Source organism: Hyla sarda, chromosome 4 (genome assembly GCF_029499605.1).
Source record: "Hyla sarda isolate aHylSar1 chromosome 4, aHylSar1.hap1, whole genome shotgun sequence".
NCBI classification, from domain to species: Eukaryota; Metazoa; Chordata; class Amphibia; order Anura; family Hylidae; genus Hyla; species Hyla sarda.
Window position 1 is genome coordinate 235,598,863 of NC_079192.1, and position 22,338 is coordinate 235,621,200.

The 22,338-nt window shown below is 39.6% G+C and overlaps 1 protein-coding gene across 2 annotated transcripts in view; it reads left to right on the forward strand.

Moving 5' to 3' along the window:
* GRM8 (glutamate metabotropic receptor 8) overlaps positions 1 to 22,338 on the forward strand; it is a 1,218,499-nt gene that overhangs the window by 369,504 nt on the left and 826,657 nt on the right. For both annotated transcript variants that reach the window (XM_056573767.1, XM_056573766.1), the window contains exon 3: positions 12,499 to 12,715. In XM_056573767.1, the coding sequence (XP_056429742.1) occupies positions 12,499 to 12,715 (217 nt within the window). The remainder of the gene's footprint in view (positions 1 to 12,498; positions 12,716 to 22,338) is intronic.

A 22,338-nucleotide genomic window follows, 5' to 3' on the forward strand; every position in this document is an offset into this window, starting at 1 on the left:
AAATATATAAAACAATGTTCATCACTGCCCTGCAGAACCCTAGATGTAAGTTTGCTGTTGGTAACCTCTGACCAGATTATAGAAAATCACAAAAAGTGTCTGTAGTCAAGAAAAGTGCTCCCACATATATACGTTGTAAAGAAAGAAAATGTCCAGTGCAAAAAAATGTATCCACTATCTGCAGGTTAAGTGTCTGATTGTGGGGGGACCGACTGCTTGGACCTCCCATGATCTACTGTACAGGGGCCCAGCTCTGCTTCTGTATGTGATGTTTTGCCCCCAGCACGTCAGCTGGATAAACACACCCCCTTCATTCATCTCTATGGGAGAAACAGTGACTTGCCGTTTTTGTGTCTTCACCTCCCCCATAGAGATGAGTGGAGGGGGTGTGTTTTGATCAGCTGACGTGCTGGGTATGAAACGTGCATTAACAGAGCAGAGCTGGCGCCAAGCCAAGGCCCCATCCGGGTGATCACGGGGGGTACCAAAGGATAGGGGATACATTTTTGTGCACTGTTAATCCTAACAATAAGATTCTTGAGCTTTAGGGAAATAAAACTTCAGCTTTCCTGATGTTACCAAGCAATAAGCACAAGTCCCCTTTAACACTTATTCACTATATATGCTATAGAATGGAATGTTCAAAATGAAGAAAACATTTTAAGAGTAAAAAATATAAATAAAACTCTGCATCTGCACCATGCCCCTCAGCTTTTGTTATTATTGCTGGTATTAATATCTAGAAAAGAATAATTTGAAAGTTCAATAACAGAACAAATGTGTTATTCTTGCAGATTTACTCACCCGTCTTGCAATCTCACCCTAATGTCTCATATAATGTGTTGAGTCTCAAAATGTTTCACATAACAGTAACACACTACAGAAGAGCTGTTTAATAAAATTAAGCATAAACCGAGCGTAATATTCCTATACTTAATTAGCTTTCTCTCTTGGCAACACTTTCATGCCAAAGAAGTGTACTTATTATAGAAGACAGATGTAGACAGGGGTTAAAAGTGTAATGTCTTCACATAAAATGGCCATAACAACACAGCTTGTGTTCTCCAGTCAGCTCACTACATACTAATAAGTTCTAGAATACTGTTAGATTTCAGATTACAGTGGTTTTTTTTTTATTTACCTTACAACAGTGATTTACAACGTGCAGTCATTTTCTCTAATTATTATATTTTTACAATGTAAAATGACTACATATCCCTAGCATATACACTATTTGGCCCAAAACAGTCTGTTTCCACTTTCACTCATAGAAAAATCCAATACACAATCATAGCAGTGTAGGTCATACTCAAGCACTCGGTGACTTTAGCATCACACCATAATAGGATTTCACCTAGTAAGATGGTCTTAAGCCATGTATCAATCATAGGGAGCTCCATAAAATCAGTATCAGTAATTCCTCATTTGTTTAGTACTAGGTGAAAAGTGGTTCACTAAGTTGGGTTTGAGAGGGACCTAGAATTTGATTCAGATAAAAATGGAGATGAATGGAAAACAGCATTCTGTACCCTTAACCCCTTAAGGACTCAGCCCATTTGGGCCTTAAGGACTCTTTTGGACCCTAAGGACAATTTAATTTTTCCATTTTCGTTTTTTCCTCCCTGTCTTCTAAAAATCCTAACTCTTTTATATTTTCATTGACGGACTAGTATGAGGGATTGTTTTTTGCATGACCAGTTGTTCTTTGTAATGACATCACTCATTTTACCATAACATGTATGGCACAACCCAAAAAAATACTATTTGGGAAAATTGATAAGAAAACCGCAATTTTGAAAATTTTGGAAGATTTTGTTTTCATGCTGTACCCTTTACAGTAAAATAGACATGTTTTCTTTATTCTGTGGGTCAATACGATTAAAATAATACCCATGATTACATACTTTGCGATTTTTTTTAAGCAGTATAATAATAGAAAACATTTTAACCAAATAAGTACGCTTAAAATCCCTCTATTTTGCTGACCTATAACTTTTTCATTTTTTGGTATAAGCGGCAGTGTGAAAGCTAATTTTTTGCGTCGTGATCTCTAATTCTTTTTTACCATATTTGCATATATAAAACTTTTAATACATTTTTTATAATTTTTTTAAATAAAATGTTATAAAAAAGCAGCAATTTTGGACTTTTTTTTATGTTCACGCCGTTCATCGTATAGGATAATTAACATTATATTTTAATAGTTCGGATATTTACGCACGTGGCGACACCAAATATGTTTATTAAAATAAATATTTTACACTTTTTGGGGGTAAAATGGGGAAAAACTGACAATTTACATTTTCATTGGGGGAGGGGATTTTTCAAAATGTTTTACTTTTATTTTTAACTTTTTTTTACTTTTATTTTCATACTTTAATAGTCCCTTAGGGGACAATTTATAGCATTTATATCATTTGATTGCTAACACTGTTCAGTGCTGTGCATAGGGCATAGCACTGGTCAGTGTTAACAGCTAGCTTCTGCTCTGGTCTGCTCGATCTCAGACCAGAGCAGAAGACGACGGGAGACAGACGGAGGCAGGTGAGGGGACCTTCGCCCGCCATTACAGACGAACAGATGGCCGCGGCAGCGCTGCGGGAGATCAGATTGTCCACATTAAGTGCCGCACTTCTGCAGATGACGTGATCTGTATTGATCACGGCATCTGAGGGGTTAATGGCGGACATCCGCACGATCGCGGATGTCGGCCATTACCGACGGGTCCCTGGCTGCTATCAGCAGCCGGGACCTGCTGCGCATAACCCGAGCATCGCTCAGATGCTCGCGGTTCTGTAAAGGACGTAAATGTACGTCCTGGTGCGTTAAGTACCACCTCACCAGGACGTACATTTACGTCCTGCGTTGTTAAGGGGTGAAGGGGCACTACGAGTACTTTGTCATTCCTTTTGATCTCAGCATTGTGTCAACTGTTTTCCAAAATTTAGTTAAAAACCTGTGCAGAGGTAAAGTTGCCCAGTTGCCCATAGCAACCAATCAGATCCCTACTTTCATTTTTAACAAGGCCTCTGCAAAATAAAAGAAGTGATCTGATTGGTTGCTATGGGCCAGTGGGCAACTTTTTCTTTGCACAGGTTTTGATAAATCTCCCCCAGTTAGTGTACTGCACCTAGAGGACCTGTTATGATTAATCAGGGTTAATTAATTATTCCTTGACATTTTCAGAGTGTTTCTAAGAACATTTTTGGTGGTATACCTTGATGATATTCTCCTCTATTTATCTGACTGGCCCTCTCACTTCCAACATATAAGGACAGTTTGCAGGTTCTACGAGAAAATTAGGTATTTACAAATATAGAAAAGGGCACCTTTGGGGTCTGATAGATATATTTCTTATATTATGGGGGAGATTTATCAAAACCTGTGCAGAGGAAAAACTTGCCCGGTTTCCCATAGCAACCAATCAGGTTGCTTCTTTCATTTTGCCGAGGCCTTGGTAAAAATGAAAGAAGCTATCTGATTGGTTGCTATGGACAACTGGACAATTTTTCCTCTGGACAGATTTTGATAAATCTCCCCCTATGTCTTTACCACAGAGATGTTTCACAACAAAAGTCCAGGCTATCACAAATTAGATGAGACCTTCCTTGCTAAAGGTGCTACAGAGACACTGTTAGTTCATCAAAGGCTTTAAAGGGGTACTCTGGTGAACAATTTTTTTTTTAAATCAACTGGTGCCAAAAAGTTAAACAGATTGTATTCCTGACATGGACAGAGGTGTCAGCAGAGAGCACTGTGGTCAGGCAGAAAAGAACTTTACAACTTCCTCTGGAGTATACAACAGCTGATAAGTACTGAAAGGGTTAAGATTTCAAAATAGAAGTAATTTACAAATCTGTCTGGCACCAGTTGATTTTAAAGGGTTACTCCACTGAAAAACATTTTCTTTTAAATCAACTGATGATAGAAAGTTAAACAGATTTGTAAATTACTTCTATTAAAAATTCCCAATCATTCCAGTACTTATTAGCTGCTGTATACTGCAGAGAAAGTTATTTTCTTTTTGAACTTCCTTTCTGTCTTGTCCACTGTCTTGTGCTCTCTGCTGACACCTCTGTCCATGTCAGGAACTGTCCAGAGCAGAATAGTTTTTCTATGGGGATTTGCTCCTACTCTGGAGAGTTCCTAAAATGGACAGAGGTGTCAGCAGAGAGCACTGTGGTCAGGCAGAAAGGAAATTCAAAAAGAAAAGAACTACTTCTGTAGTATACAGCAGCTGATAAGTACTGGAAGGATTAAGATTTTTAAATAGAAGTAATTTACTAATCTGTTTAACTTTCTGGCACCACTTGATTTAAAAAAAAATGTTTTTCAGTGGAGTACCCCTTTAAATAATTTGTTTTCCACTGGAGTACCCCCTTAAATAATCGCCAACCCCCTTACTGAAGGATGTGGATTTGCTTTACTGGAGTCAGGAGGCAGCTATTGCATTTGAATGGTTAAGAGAAAGTTGTTAGTTCTTGATATTGTCAAACTACATGGGATACCTGATAATATAGTATCTGATTGAGGAGTACAAGTTGTTTCTCACTTCTGGAGAGCATTGGGCTCCAAGCTGAGAATGCAACTTTCTTCCTGGTCAGCATTCCATTCCGAGAGCAATAAGCAAACCAGAATTTAGAGCAACTTTGCTGTACTTTGCTGTTTTTCTGTAATTGTGGTTGCCATTCTTCTCCTCGACCTCATCTGACAATCCTAAGGTAGATATGATCTCCAAAGAACTGTGCACAGTCAGGGCCAGGTTAAAGCAAACGTAAAGAAATCCCAGTTTAGTCAGAAAAAAAGATATTGATAAAAAAAATGTCTGTAGGTATTGAGTTAATTGTGAGGGATAAGGTTTGGTTATCTACAAAAAAATCTGCACATAAGGGGGTACTCCACTGTTAGACACCTTATCCCCTATCCAAAGGATAGGGGATAAGATGTCTGATCGCAGGGATCCTGCCGCTGGGGACCACCGCAATCCCCCCTGCAGCAGTCCGGTACCCCAGCAGCTAAGGAGCTAAGTTTTCTCTGAGGCTGATGACGGGCGGTGCAGTGGATGGGGCATCGTGATCTCATGGCCCGCCCCCTTGTGTTGTTATTTCCCGCCCCCTCAATTACAGTATAACAATATATAGTATAGTAATAACAAGTCTATGGGAGGGGGCGTGATGCCCCTACCATAGAATTGCATTGAGGGTGACAGACGTGACATCACAACAGGGTGGGGCCGTGACATCACGATGCCCATCCCCTACACTCATCAGCTCCGGGCTGCTGAGGTAACCGGCTACTGCAGAGGGATCGCGGGGGTCCCCAGCGGCAGGCCCCCCTCATGATCAGGCATCTTATCCCCTATCCTTTGGATAGGGGATAAGATGTCTAACAGGGGAGTACCCCTTTAAGATTTCCCTTGGGTAAATTAGTCACCAGATACAATGGTTCACATGTTATTTCTTAGATCATCAATCCTGTGGCTTTTCATCTAAGACTATTTCATTCAATACCCATAATTTATTTGATTTATTTGAAGTCTATGCTTAAAATGTATGTGCCGTCTATGGTTCCTAAAAGGAAGCCTCCTGCTCAAATGGAAGTCCAGGGAGTATGAGTTTTCCAAGATTATACATTCTTATTTTAGCCAGGAAACCTTGTAACATCTGGTTCACTGGAAGGGGTATGGACCAGAGAAAAGTTCCTAGATTCCTTCTTAGTCCATCCATGCTAATGCTTTTATCAGAAGATTCTATCTGTTACATCTATCCAAGCTGGTCTGTTGACGTATAGTGGCTCCTCATAAAAAGATCTAGCCATGGTCCAATCGTGTCCTTAGTCCCTCCTCATTGCAGCGTCAACATCATCACTCTGTGGCTATGTCTGGTTAGCCTCAGGTAGCTCGGGTGCCAGTCCAATAAGTGGCGATGCTGGTGTTCCACGTTTTCTGAGGTCAGATTTAAAAGGGCACTGCTAGAATCAAAAACTTTTTTTATATTGTATGTTTTGGCAAAACATTACCCTTTCTAATATACTACATAAAAAATGCTATCTCCTTTTTATAGAATTCATGGCATATAAAATCACCACTAGGGGCCCCATATCATCCAGAATGTAATCTTGTCTGGCTTCAGCATCATCTTAGTCCACACTGAGGCATAGGCTGGGACAAAGTCCAGGAAGTGAGGGCAGGACTAGCACTCCTCTGTGCTCACTCCTGTCCTATCAGACAGCAGCATGAAAACAGGAAGGAGGTGGTTACAGAGCAGGGTTCAGCAATTGTATGAAGAAACCCATATCAGCAGACTCAGGAAGGAAGTGAATGCATGGTAAGTGAGGGCGGGCTCAGTGCTTTCCTGGACATGCCCCTTTCTGAGCAGCAAATGCCAGAATGAGTGAATAGCAGAACAAAGAGATTTCTAGACACAAAAAAAGACATGAAAAGCAGCTGTTTTATGACAGGTATGCTTTAAACAGGTGGCTGACTGCTGGGCACATTAGTCTGTGATTGATCTTTTGCACCTTATACATGTGCCTGCTGAATATAGTATTGCTGTGCTCTTTACTCTATGCTTGTGACCCAGATACCCTTTCTGCTTTTGTGATTTGGACCTTACTCTCCTGGACTAGACCCTTGGACTTGATTCTAACAAACCCTGACCATCAAAAGACACTCTTTAAAGTGTCTTTTACTGGCATATAGGACAAAAAAAGGAAATCAGGAACTAACTGGCACTAAATTAAAAACACCACCAGTAATGTACAGTATGCAGAAATGCCATACAAATGCATGTTACATTCATAGAAAATAAAGACAGGCGTATGCAAAATTCACTTTAAAATGCCAGAAATGAACACTATGCGGATGAGCCTTAAAACATACAATTTTACACATCTTCATTACATCCATCAATGATAATCAGATGTTCTGGATGTTAACAAAAGCAGATCATAATGCATCTGGGCCCCTGAGCCTCAACATAGATGTCGCTAGCTACATTACAAAATAAAAACATCTGTGTCTTCAAGGTAAAAGGATTGGCCAGATATTTTGATCTTTTTGGCAGATGGCAAGTTGCAGATGTCACTGTTGGCCAGAAGACAGTAACTGCAGCTGTCATCCTGCGAGTGTTCAGTCTCTACACCCTAAAGATTCCTTTGTGACGCCATTCAGATGCTTAATCACAGGACACACTTCACTTCAGCATTTAATAAAAATAGGCTTATGCAATGTGCAGAATGCAAAACAATCCCTCAAATGGATCATTGGACAAAAATAGGAGAAAATGTGTTTGATGAGAAATATGTACACACCTGAATTCACTGATCCATCCATTTTATGCTAGAAACGCATTTCACCTCTCATTATGTTCACATCACATTTTCATACAAGGTGGTAGAAGGTTCTCCATGCAACCCCTTGCACTGGATTTTCTAGGTTCAATAAAGACATGACATTGGAAGCTTCAACAACTACAGACATCCGCATAAGATATTACATGTGAGGACGACGACCTGCTGGCATATGCCTCTAGCAGTGGTCTACAGTATGTACTAAAAGGAAATGTCTGATCCTCATTTTCCACAACAATAAGGAGTCTCACATAAAATTAGATTGGTAAATTTCTTTAGAATTGGTAGAAATTATCACCATTAAAGGGGTACCCCGGACCTGAGAAATCTTATCCCCTATCCAAAGGATAGGGGATAAGATGTCTCACCACGGGGGTCCTGCCACTGGGGACTCCCGCAATTTTGTATTCGCCACCCACCTGTTTGAGCTGCACGCCGCTGTGCCAGCTCACAAACAGCCGGGTGGCAACCACGGGGCTGGAGTACTGTGACATCACGACTCCGCCCCTGTGTGATGTCACCCCTGCCCCCACGTGACATTGCCCCCGCTATGCAAGTCTATGGGAGTGGGCATGACAGCCATCACGCCCCCTCTCATAGACTTGCATAGCGAGGGCGGGGGGGTGACATCACATGGGGGGCGGAGTCTTGACGTCACGATACTCCGGCCCCGTGGTGCCCACCGGCTGTTTGTGAGCTGGCACCACGGCGTGCAGCTCAAACAGGTGGGTGGCGAATACAAGATTGCGGGGGTTCCCAGCGGCAGGACCCCCACGATGAGACATCTTATCCCCTATCCTTTGGATAGGGGATAAGATGCCTCAGGGCCGGAGTACCCCTTTAATTTGATGTGTATGGCTAGACTTATTAAAGTATAACTGTTGTAATATGTTTTTTATTTTATAACAATTAGGTTTTAAAACATTTTTAAAGTATATTTTAAATATACTTTATTAATGTCTTTAGTTCCCTTTTCTAGGAAAGTTCAGCTTAAACAGTTGCCCCCTTCTTTATTCCTAAACAGCTATTGCAAAGTAAGTAGCTGTGTATGGGCAATAGCAAAGGTGCTTTGTCCCTCTTTGTTCTATCTTTCTTAATAGCTTTACCCTATGCTGTGCCCAGTACTAGAGACAGAGAGCACTGCATACATCATAGGTTACAACTATTTAACAAGGAGAACACCATAAACAGTGAGGGATAATGCAGCTATGCTACTGCCTATATGCACCTTGGAAGGGGGGGTTGGGGGATGCAGTTTTGGGGCTGCTAATTTTTCATAAGGAGAGGGACTAAAACCTTACTTGGAAATATCTTAAATTCACCTACATTTTGTAAAACAGTCTACTATATAGACATCTGCTCCTATTGCTTTATGTTATATCGGCCAAAGCTGAAAACACGCATGCTCCTGCAATGTACACCATTGACAATCAAATCTGTAGTTGAAAGCAATTTAATAGAATATATACATTGATATTATAGTACTAGTGTACTATGTCCCCCCCCCCTTTCTTTTCTAAGTGAATTGCCTATAACATTTTCCCTCATATGCATTAATGTGTTTCTTTATGTGTTGAAACTTTGGTAGTTTTCATTTATCCAACCACTCTGTTAAAAAAATAGAATAGCCTCAAAAGACACCAAAAACAGGGTGAACAATTTCATAACTGACTTGAATTGTGAAAGAATTTAAAAACCATGCCTCGTTTTGGGAAAATTAGCTTAAAAAATAATTTTTTACCTTAAATTTAAAAGGGTGGTCCAGCAAAAGGTTCCTCATACTCATTGAATGCAGAGCTCTCTCCCAACTCCCCCTTCTGCTGCTGAGAGACAAGTGATGTAAATAGGGGGACTCATATTACTGCTCAGGACTAGTGTTGAGCGGCATAGGCCATATTCGAATTCGCGAATATATGGACGAATATTCGTCATATATTCGCGAATATTCGTAATATTCTCGTTTTATTTTCACATATGCAAAAATGCGCATATACGAAAATTTTCATATGCGAAAATTTGCATATATAAAAATTAGCATAAACGCAAATTCGCATATGCGAAAATTAGCATATGCAAATTTTCGTATATGCGAAAATGTGCACACCAGCCTCATACAGTAGTATTAGAGCCTTCTTTACACCACACAAGCTGGAAGCAGAGAGGGGTGATCACTGTGATGTGTACTGTGAAAAAAAAAAAAAATAAAAAAAAACAACGAATATTCGTAATTACGAATATATAGTGCTATATTCGCGAATATTCGCGAATTCGCGAATATGCAATATTCGCGAATAAAATTCGTATTGCGAATATTCGCGAGCAACACTACTCAGGACATTAGTGAGCTTTTTCTGGCTAATACTACTGTGACTGAGAAAGGCCTCCTGCTGCGTTGCCTAATGAGCAGTAATATAAGCTCCCTCTTCACATCACTTGTCATGACTGAGTAGACAGAAGGGGAGGGCAGAGCAGGGATGGGAGCTGTGCATTCAGATATTGTGGTGTGACATCATAGCTAGAAGCCAGACAGGTCAGCTCATATGGAAGGTCTGTGCACTTTGACTAACATTGTATTAGTATGTTGCTTTATTATACTTTTCAACACAATGCATAGTTTTTTTTCTTCTTTTTCTTGACAACCCTTTTAAAGGGAAGCAAAAAAGTACACAAGACTCCATATGTCTGTATTTTGTTGGTGAAAGTGCCTTACTGGGGCCCTGGGAGGCCCAACCTACCCTTGTGCACATGTGTACACATGCATTCAGATAAACAATAAGATGTGCAAAACAGAATCATGATATGTGTCCTATATATATATATATATATATATATATATATATATATATATATAGTGCTGTCACACTCGGATAAATAACATACCAAATATTTCTACACTCCTCTTTATGCCTTGAATTCACAGGCTAACTATCTGTTTTAGGCTGGGTTTACACTACGTTTTGTCCCATACGGGAGCGCATACGGCAGGGGGGAGCTAAAATCTCGCGCTCCCGTATGTCACCGTATGCGCTCCCGTATGCCATTCATTTCAATGAGCCGACCGGAGTGAAACGTTCGGTCCGGTCGGCTCATTTTTGCGCCGTATGCGCTTTTACAACCGGACCTAAAACTGTGGTCAACCAAAAATGAGCCGACCGGACCGAACGTTTCACTCCGGTCGGCTCATTGAAATGAATGGCATACGGGAGCGCATACAGTGACATACGGGAGCGCGAGATTTTAGCTCCCCCCTGCCGTATGCACTCCCGTATGGGACAAAACGTAGTGTGAACCCAGCCTTACAAAACAAAAAACGAATGTTATTGAATATATTTGTAAATTGTAATGTTTATATTTACAATTGAAAACTTAATAAAAATACTGTTGGAAGTTAAATAACATACTGACTACCTACTTGTACCATACTTTTACTTCCTATTCTATATTTCTACTTGTTATAGAATTCCAGGAGACAGGACAGAGATATCTGCACCTCCTCATCACATACAAAGAAACTTGCACGGCAAATGCCATACATATCTCCAACACTGGAAACATGCCACACACTTGCCCTTCTGATAGCATTATCACATATGACACTTACAGCATACACTCTCCTCCACTGGACACAAGCCTGACATGCATACAGGACACATTACCCACTTACCCTACTTATACAGTGGCCCGACGCACATGTTCCATTTACACATGACAGAAGTCTCTCACCTGCCATGTGCTAAGACGTCACTCTCTGAGAAGTAATACCTATTGACACTGCTATACTGGATGTCACTGCTAAGCCATGTCCCCTCTTGTTGGCAAGGTGTGATCTGTAACAGCATCTACAAATGCCCTTGTGGCAGAAAGATCTGGACATTTGCCTAGCCCTATATGCATGTGGACGTAGGCATACTGCACTATTTAACCTGTTCACTAACTCAGAGTCACATAATCTCTTTTACTGTCACTTGCTGCCTCGGCGGATGGATGGGGGTTGGCCACAGAAAATTGTGACATACTCATGCTGGCAGCAATGTAATGGATGATAAGGTGATGGCATTACTCTGTTAAATAAATGCTGGCAATATAATACATTGCACTACCTCTTTTGTTATAGCCTGTTTCACATCCCAAATCTGCATTTACAGTTATTCAGACTTCAGAATGGAAAGTGCAAAATTCCCTTTTCTTCAGACTAGAAGAATCTAATTATATACCATAAAATATAAAAATAATTGGGTTTAGTCAAATCCTTCCACTGTATAGAATTTCATGCAGCACATTTCAGTGAAGTTGGCCTAACATTTCCCAGCATTCTTTGCTAGTTCAGCATCTGCCTAGAATGTGTTCTGATGTTACACACTGTAATGTCATCTTTACACCAGACCCTGCACTGATACTATAAAGTCTAACTTTCTGACTGCATTGTAGAAGCTCAGACAAGCTGTTATGGGAATGTCATTCCATGAGCTTTTTGGGTGTTTTTAGTGATGACAAGAAAAACAGTGAACTGCGATGAATTTTGGAGGACTGCACCTGGCCTTTCTTCTACCTGAGGGGGCGTTGGCATGATGTCACCAGGGGGCGTGGTCATGATGTCACAACCCCCGCCACCCACTCCAAGCGCTCAAAACAAAATGATCCGAATGCTGGGGCAGCGGAGTACCCCTTTAATATTTTTGTTATCTGATGTGAATGGCTTGATAAGGGTTGTATTCCATTGAGAGCAGAGCTGGCTGTTACCACCTTGCAGGCAGGGAGGTGCGTCACCTGAGGCAAGTGGCTCATCTCACCTCATGGGTGGTGCACCCCTGTGTACATGGTATTTTTTGTTGCAGAAATTGATCTGACTGTTCCATTCATCTGAATAGGTCTTGCTGGAATCAATGCACATGCTGCTAAAACTATTGCATTAAGGTATATGAAATGGATTTTAAGTAGGTTATTTCTCAAACACATCTACTGCACATGAATATTATGTTTCCTTTTAAGCTATAAATAAGTGGAAGATAAAAACTAATACAAAATTGTAACAGATAAACTTCCTTCCACAAATATATAAAATTGCAAATCTGATGTATATCATCATATAGAACAAATCAACAATGTTACAGTGTTAATAATCGTAATCCAACTGTTCTTCCTCGATAGATACCTCAAATCAGCTATGCATCCACAGCCCCAGAACTAAGTGACAACAGCAGATACGACTTCTTTTCACGAGTGGTCCCTCCTGACTCCTATCAAGCTCAAGCAATGGTTGATATCGTGACGGCGCTGGGATGGAATTATGTATCTACATTAGCTTCAGAAGGGAACTATGGAGAAAGTGGAGTGGAAGCCTTCACACAGATTTCTCGGGAAATTGGTAGGATTGCATTAACCTGTATATTATATTTAATGCTGACAAGCTGCTAATGTGTTACATTTGTAAAGCCTTGCACAATCTCCATGGAGCAGTAAATGTAACAGCAGATATATATCTGACAGATTCTATTGTGCTGCAGCTCAAGCTTCTAAGTATATTTTCTGTTCCCATGTACATTAAAGTTACTGGTAGAGACATTTGACAAAAAGCTGTGCTGATAATTTCTATATGAACCATTTCTTGTTGACAGCTGGAAAGTTATGATTATGCTTTTCTGCGCTTCCCCTCCTATTTAGCAGTTATTATTGTTATATTTATACATGTTTTAAAGAATTTCCTGTATATAGTTTCATGTTTTTTATACTTTGAGATTTACTGCGCATTCAAAAAATAAGATAATAAACCAGTAAAGCATACAGAAATATCTCACACTCACCGCTCAGCAACAGACTCAAAGCTGTTTAACCGGATCAGCCAAGACTGCAGGGTTGCGTGGGTGCTCCGAAGCGAACACCGGCAGTTTTCCCGCAGGGTGCGCTTCTTTAGGCCTCATGAAGCCTTCATGAGGCCATAAGAAGTGCACCTTGCGTGAAAACCGCCGGTGTTTGCCTCAGATGTCTGCAGTCCCGGTCCCCGGCTGATCCGGTTAAGGAGCTTTGTGTCTGATGCTGAGCGGTGAGTGCGAGATATTTCTGTATGCTTTACTGGTTTATTTGATACTAAGTCTATCCATATATCACGTCCTAGCACCTCCGCTGACTCACTACTAAGGTCAAGTATCTGCTTCACCGTTACATATTGCCCTCCATCTGCTCAGTGCAATTGGTACACCACTCACTGGTGCCGTCCCACCCCTTTTGACAAAAACTAAGATAATGCCCTGTCAATAGATGATGTGTTATGTGATGGCTCACAACAAGAAAACAAGATACAATGCTCCTATCAAGTTATAATATTCGCTGGTTCCAGGATGACCATAGTACAGTATATTGAAAACATAACTCAAAAAAAAAAAAAAAATGGTAATTGACTCTGAAGCAGCAAAATGTCATCCAAAAATAGAAAAAAAGTGAGGATTAAAGAGAAATCAGTAGATAACTAATATAGATAAAACAAGTCCTTACATATGAAAATAAGAAAGAACTGCTGGAAGATGTAAATCACTGTCTGTGTAGAGGACAGAAGCTTCTTCAGGGTCCTGTATAGTACACACAGTGTCCCAAAAAAAGTGAGATGGAGTCGCCCTCACCTGGTGTCCAAAGACAAAGCTAAGTCTGGCACAGGTAAAGAGCAGTACAGAACATGTAGTGAATCCCTGTACTGTAGGAAGGTGCTTCCAGCGTGTCAGTCCATGAACTTCGGTAATACAGGTGTTTTACCAGTGAAACCCCAATTCTGATTGGTCAGTTTTACCAGCTAGGTTGTTCTGCCTGCTGTTTCTATTGGAAATTGATAAGATTTGCTGAACATAGAGTTTTAATTCAAACATCAGTGTAACAAGGGAGGCAGTGATATCATCCCGGTTCTGGTGCAACTAGTAAGGACACTCAAATGCTCTTCTGCATATAAGAAGAAACCAAAATGAATAACTCAAATAGTTGGAGATGGGAAAACCTTTTACATATTTTGCTTTGAGGCTTAAGAGTTTTAAAGTATAGAGTACCATCTTATGTCAGGCGATCCTGATGGCTGAATTGATCCTATTTATTTGAACAGTTCAGCCTGACAGACCAGACGGGAAAAGACATCTTGCAGTGTTCCCCCCTTGAGTCTGCAGAAATAACTGGTCGCCAGACCATACAGAACTGATGTACTTTGCCAATCAATTGTGGCCAGTAATCTGGCTCAGTACTGAGCCGGATCGCTGGATATATATGTGATGGCCCCCTATAGAGAAATAAAAATTTAAGAATTGATGATCAAAAAATAAAGGGTACCTCTGATCAAATAAACTTTTGATATATTTTAGATTAATGAATGTTGAATAACTTTCCAATAGCATGTTAATGAAAAATATGCTTCTTTCTATTGTATTTTTCCTGATCAGTCCTGTCAGCAAGCATTTCTGACTCATGCTGGAGTCCTAAACACTCAGAGCTGCCAGCCTGCTTTGTTCACAGCCAAACAGGCTGTGAACAAAGCAGGCTGGCAGCTCTGAGTGTTCTCCTTTGTGAACAAAGCAGACTGGCAGCTCGTAGTGTTTAGGACTCCAGCATGAGTCTGAAATGCTTGCTGCCAGGACTGGTAGGGAGACCCCTAGTGGTCATTTCTTCAAAGTGGAAAATTAAATAGAAAGAAGCATATGTTTGAATAACATGCAATTGTGAAGTTATTCTGCATACATTAATCTATAATATATCAAAAGTTTTTTTGATGAGAGGTACCCTTTAACTCGTCTAATAACCTCATAAGAGAGGATGGCTGAGATTTACTATCAGACTTTTCTCTAGCAACATCTGTGGCTCAGGTCTCATGTAGCTGTTGGGAGTGCTGAACAGACCTTAGTGCTGTACTCAGGCATCTCTGTCGCTCCCATAGAAATGAATGGCGCATGTACCATATGAAGCACATTCTCCTCTTAGAGAGCCGGGTCCTGTTTAAGATATAACGGGGAGGGGAGGGGTTATGGTGGATAGTTCCCAGCGGTTGGACCCTCTGTGATCACTTATCTTCTAACCTGTGGTTGGACACTTATCTTCTAACCTGTGGTTATGTTGTTTTGGGCTGGAATCCCAACTCTGTATGCCAATCAGTCAAGGCAAATAGAGGTAGGCAAAAAAAAAAAAAGGGGGGTGGGCATAGTTAACAGTGTCAGTGTCTTAACAGTGGCGTAATTGAAATTACTGTTATCATGTTAATTAAACCTTGGAGATGCTGCTTACCATATGTGTTGTCTTGTGATGTCACAATGGAGTTGTGCAGAAGAAATGAATATTTAGATGTACTAAACATTAACTACTGAATACAAATTGTGGGCTAAGAATAACATAGTAGTGTTAAATTATGTACTAAAAATTGCCAACCGATTTTCAATTCCTGTACTAAAAACTATCTACTGGTAAAAAGTGTGCTAAAAAGGAAGTACCACAAATTGCGTATTATAGAATGCATACTTAGTAATTACAGAGGTAATGCCATAGAGGTGATCACAGAGAGATAATGGGGGTCATGGTATTACAGGGGAATGGTGGAGGTTAGAACATGAAGTAAACACAAGAGAGAATGTGGTCAGATCAATGATGCTGGGTGGAATCATGAAAAGGTGATGGGATTAGTAAAGGGTATATTTCTGCAACAACTATTGTTCTGATCAGTGACGGAAAAAGCTAAATGTGATGGTAAAACATGGGCTAAAAAAAAAACATCAGCCTTTTCATGAAATACTAAATGTACAGCATTTCACTTAAACCACTTATGACCTATGATGTAAATGCATGTCATGGGATGGAGTTAATAGTATATATATAAAAAAAAGACTGTAAGTTTTGTACAGATAAAATGAAAATGAGACTTGCTTGTTCTTTGCTATTTGCTGTTGCTTCAGGATTGACATTACCTTAAATCAATCAATTCTGCTTTCAAATGCTTCATAAATTCTTCAATCTACAACAAATCGTTTAAACAGATCAATAGTCACAAAAGAGGTTATCGCTCGAATGATCCAAGGGTTCTAAACACAAATGCAGATTTCATGGAATAAGCTAAATACGTTCTTTACGGTACACTTAGAGTGTTCACCACAGCAGACACACAGTAATATTTACATAAGTGTTACAGGAAATATCAGCAAATTAAACTATGGCACCAGATGACGATACATACATACATAAATACATCTGTACATGCCAATCAAAGATAAATGTAAAAGGATAAATAGACTTGTTGTCCGCTGCTCAGCCTGAAATAATTTCCCATCATGCTTTTTTTATACTGTCCTTATAAACCTGCAATAACAGATGTATTCTGTTCAGGAAACAAGGGATTGGCAGCCATGGGAATTTTGAATTCATGCAGCTGCCCACTTATTGCCTTCCAATAGCTCTGTCTCTTAAATGGAGCATACAAATACTGTATGTCTCTTACAATGCAGATATATTAGAGAACTGTTATTTTGCAATATTATGCATGGTATACTGTTATACTCACAGACGCAATGACCACGTGTGATATCATTTTGGCGCTATTGAGTATTGCAGTTAAAAAATGCTTAAGAGTATGTTTACACCGAGTAAAATATACTGCCATGAAATATTTCTGACCTCACTTTCAGCCGATTACAGAAAAAAAATGTCATCATATGTTTTTGCTGGTCCCCCCCCCCCCTTAATAAGCCAAAAATGCCATAGTAAATAAATTATGGTCATATTTTTTACTGTGTGTGAAGATACCCTTAGGGTGGATTCAAACATGGCAGAGTTTGTCTGTCCAGCGTTCGCCCAATTCAGCTGAATGGAACTTACAGAAATCCATGTGCTTGCCACTGTAATAACCCCATTTAGATGAACGGAACTCAAATCTATCATGTGTGAATCCATCCTGACAAAGTCAAACCTGAGCTGTTTTTTCCTGATGCTTCCCATGGCTGGGGTCATTATATAGAGAAGCTTGTTTGCAAAATGCGCATTTATGCATTTATTTGCCTACGCTGTCCTTTTCATTATGTGAGCAAAATGTTTAATTTGTAGTGGAAAATGAAATGTTCATGCAGTTAAGGGATTTCATGGTGCATTATTTCCATATAAAAGGATGGCACTGAATAATTTTTCGTAATAGTATATGATGAGTGTCGGGCTGCTTTCCCAGGAGTCCACAGTACAGATTCTCACCGTGTACCTGTTTTAGAGCAATTAAAACTGTTATTTCATGGCAGACATTTATTTCATTCTAATGTAATCTTCTTAACTGTTGAAGGAAAGAGCTTAAATTGGCACTGTCACTTTAAAAAGCTTTTAACATGCTGTAGAGACATACCAAAAGAAATAAACTGTGCGTAGACAGATATAATAAAAAATAACAACTTTAAATATAAATGCAAACTCACTATACAGTACAATGTGGCTGTGTACATTATATTTACATGTGCAGTAAGGACAATATATATATATATATATATATATATATATATATATATACACACTATGGCTCAGAACAGTCAGGGGCACAGTAAAATTAATATATCACATAAAGCCCAATAAAGATCAAATGTTTATCTTAATGATGAAAAAATTGCATGCAATACATAATTACCAATGAATGACAATATGTCACAGTCAAATAACACTGTATAGTATAGAGCACATAAAGAAGCAACTATTTCACAGCAACAAATTCCTAAAACATAGGCAGGTAAAATACCAACCAGATCTGGATGTTTCAGTTATGCTTTATTAGGGGGGGATAAGCTAACTAGGGGAGATACATGGTAGTTAAATTGATCTCAACCAATCATCTGGAAATAATTTGTCTCATCATATGGGACACTAAGAAACCACTGTTAATACAAATGACACACTTGTGCCCATAAAACAACATGGATGCAGAACGTGATGGATATACTAAGCCTCATATCAGCATCATCAATTAACACCCTTGTGTGCAAGGAGATGATGTTGCGCTCAACACACAAAACACAAAATCAACACAAACAGCCCAAAATAGGGCCCACAAGACCATACAAGTGCACAATCCACAAAAATGACTATGACCCAAAATCCAAAAGTATAACAAACTGATGTGTCATTAAAAAAAAAAAACAACAAAAAAAAAATCTCCATTTAAACCCAGAGGGGAAATAATATCTAACAGATAAATCCATCTTGAGGGTGAGGAAATGTTTCCAGTACCCAGTCACTGCAGCTATCATGGTGGGTAGAGATGAGCAACTTTTCAAAAGTGTGGTTTGGCCGTTTTGATCAAACCTCGTCAAAGCATTTGGTTTGGACAGAGCTACTTCTGTCTGAACCATATTTTACTTAATATAACTTTAGATTCCCACACTATGGCTAAATTTATCCCCCCACACTGCACAGCAAACTAATGCTCCTGTGCCAGGTTTCTTCTTACTGTCCACTACCATGGGGTTTCCTGTGCAAAAGCAGATTTTTTTGGCTGCATCCATTTAAAAGGATAGGCAAAAGGATAGGGGATAAGATGTCTGATAGTGTTTGTGTGTGTGTGTGTGTGTCCGGCCATTGGGACCCCCCTGATCTCCTGCCCAGCACCTCATAATCCGCATGCACTAAGCGAACCCTACTCCGTGCTGTATTATGAGTGACCACAACCTTCACGTTCTCTTCCATACACATAGACATTGTTGTCAATAAAAGGACCTTAATAATATATTTGCTCAACCATCGGTACAGGATAAGTTAAGAAAATGTGTCTTTCCTATCAATCAGTAACAGATTAGTTTATGAAGGGGGCACAAACTGTTCCAATAGCTGTGCCCTGGAGTTGTAGGGAGATTTTTTACAAAAAAGAAAATCACCTGCTTGTTGATCTGTGCAACAAGAAATACCATTAATACCTGTAGAATCATTAACCAATAGACACTTATTTTGATGCTTTATCAAGACACCATTGTTTACTGCTCTGTGAAATAGTACTGTAAACTTTTAAGAGAAGTCTCATTCTTTTTAAAGAAAAGCCATTGATAACCTTATCAGCTGTTATTTTGTTGGCCATCATCATCTAGTCTCATGCTTCCTCTGCAGCAACAGCCATCTATGTGATGAATAAACACGATAGGTATAACGTTGGGTCAGTTCTCATTCCGGTACATGGAAGGAAGTGGTCCCCTAATTGGGCATATCAGAAGGTTGTCAGTCAACCCCATTTTCATTTACAGGTTGACTTTGACTTTATAATGTATTTTATATATAAATTGCAAATTTATTTATTGATATAAACCAATTTCATTTCTCTAAATATGTCCAGTATTTGACAAGACATTGCTGGATACTGTATTAGTTTATGAAACACTGTATTATGTCTACTTGATTTCTGTTATTGGCATGAAGTGAACCGAGAATGTCCACAGGTAAGATTTTAATGATGTTCTCAAAGATTCAATTAAAATATGAAAGTTACAATCCTGCAGATGCAGATAAGTAGGGAGAATATTTAACCTGTGGAAATCTCAGTTATTTGTCCTATAAATAGTTTTATAGACTACACCTATAACATATTTAGGCTATTTTCACACAGTGTATTTTGAGGCTCTAAGATAGGCTTGTTTTTCAAGTAAAATGAATTTCAAACACTTTTTGATATCAAGGAAGAGCAGGAACAATAGTTCCACGGGTCTTCGGTGCAATCCGTATGAAATACTCACAATCAGTGATGTATATGAAGAAAGTCCATTTATTAAAGTGCCAAAGCAAACAAAAGCGTGTTGAGGCCTTTGCTAGCCTCTTTATCAATGTTAAAATGGAATATACAGATAGTAAAAACAATGTGCTTATAAAGCTAAAAGGGCGCTAAGAGTCAAGTGATTGACAGGTACCTGACGTCAGCCCTCCTGCCGAAAACGCAGGAGAGTGACGTGCAATGTAAACAATGTTTGAGATGTTCAACTTTTTAACCCGATAACGACCATGGATGTCTATGCTTGTCCAATGGCCATTAACAGGGTATGAAGCGGGTTCCCGACTCAAGCCCGTGTCATACCAGCCGGCCCCCAGCTGATTCCTGTAGCTAGGGGCCAGCGTTAATTAACCCTTTAGATCGCCGCTGTCAAAGTTGACAGTGGCATCTAAAGGTGCCTGTATCCCGTCCCTGGTGGTCCAGTGGGGTGGATTGCCCCCCCCCCACAGCGCGATCGCGGGGGGGCAATCCACTTACTGAGGTAGCCTGAGGGCTTACCTCTCCTGCTGCGGCGGCTCTGGTGCTCAGAATGATAAAGCCTGGCAGGGCCAGGCTATATCAATCGAGCGCAGAGCACACAGATCAATGGGATTGTATGTAATCCCATTGATCTGTATGAGGAATCAAATGATTCCTCATAAAGGTCCCCTAAGGGGAGTAAAAGTGTAAAAAAAAGTTTAAAAAACACACACATTAACCCCTTGCTTATTAAAAGTTTAAATCACCCCCCTTTTCCCAAATTCCATATAAAAATTATATAAACATAAAAATAAACTTATGTGGTATCGCCACATGCATAAATGTCCAAACTATTAAAATATACAGTAAATTAAACCGCACAGTCAATGGCTTACACGCAAAAAAATTCCAAAAGTCCAAAATTGTGTATTTTTGGTCACTTTTCATACCATAAAACAAGGAATAAAAAGCGATCAAAAAGTCTGATCAAAACAAAAATAGTACCGATTAAAACTTCAGATCACAGTGTGTGAAAAAAATGAGCCCTCATACCACCCCGTAAGCGGAAAAATAAAAAAGATATAGGGGTCAGAAGAGGACAATTTTAAATGTATTAATTTTCGTGCACGTTGTTATGATTTGTCCAAAAGTACGTCAAAATCAAACCTATACAAGTAGGGTATGATTTTAATTGTATGGACCTACAGAATAAAGATAAAGTGTCATTTTTACTGAAAAATTTACGGTGTAGAAACGGAAGCCCCCAAAATTTACAAAATGGTGTTTTTTCTTCAATTTTGTCGCACAATGATTTTTTTTTTGCCATTTTGCCCTAGATTTTTGGGTAAAATGACTGATGTGACAGCAAATTAGAATTGTTGGCGCAAAAAATAAGCCCTCATTTGGATTTTTAGGTGCAAAATTGAAAGGGTTATCATTTTTAAAAGGTAAGGAGAAAAAAACGAAAGTGCAAAAACAGAAAAATGCTTGGTCCTTAAGGGGTTAATCAGAGTGTTATACATACAGATGAGTATACAATAAGATATTGCCAACTATTCTCATGTCCGCACTCCACACTGTGCAGGGAAGAAGTGGATTTAACTGTAGAGTTTGTGCGGAGTTCACTGTCACTTTCCGCTGTCAGCGGAGATTTAGGTTAACAGTGAGCATACACCTGACTGAGATCAGTGGTGAGCATATTAAATAGCTTGGAAGGGGAGTTGCTAAGGACGCTGAAGCTTGTGCATGCGAGCGATGTGACTAAAAAGGCTTTCTGTGGGCATGCAGAGATGCTGCCTGCGTGTACTGTGAGTAGCTGCCCATAAACCATTCAGATTATATAAAAGGGAGGCGGAGATAGCAATACAGACCAATTAGGTCAAATCATCAAGAAGCACCAATAAAAGACGGTAGGACCGCACAAAAAAAAAAAAAAACACCAATCACAACTCACCGGCTTTTTTAGACCTACCTCAAGTCTTAACACCCATTCCCACCTATCACTCCAGAACAGAGTCACTTACCACATTAATAACATAATATTACAGTCCCTACTGAAAAGGAAGGCCCCCGAAGGAGACTCAGTAAGAGGGGATGCAGGGGGAAAGGGAGGTTCCGGAACACAGTAACCAAAGAAAAACAAAATACTCCACAAAGAATTTTTTATTTATCTACCCACATACTGTCTGAAACTGAAAGAGGGGTCTTAAACAAGGGACTGTCTTTCTGTCCATCAGACAAGATCAATGAGTTCGATCTTTCATAGACTTAAATACGTATGTAAGGAAACTAATTCTCTC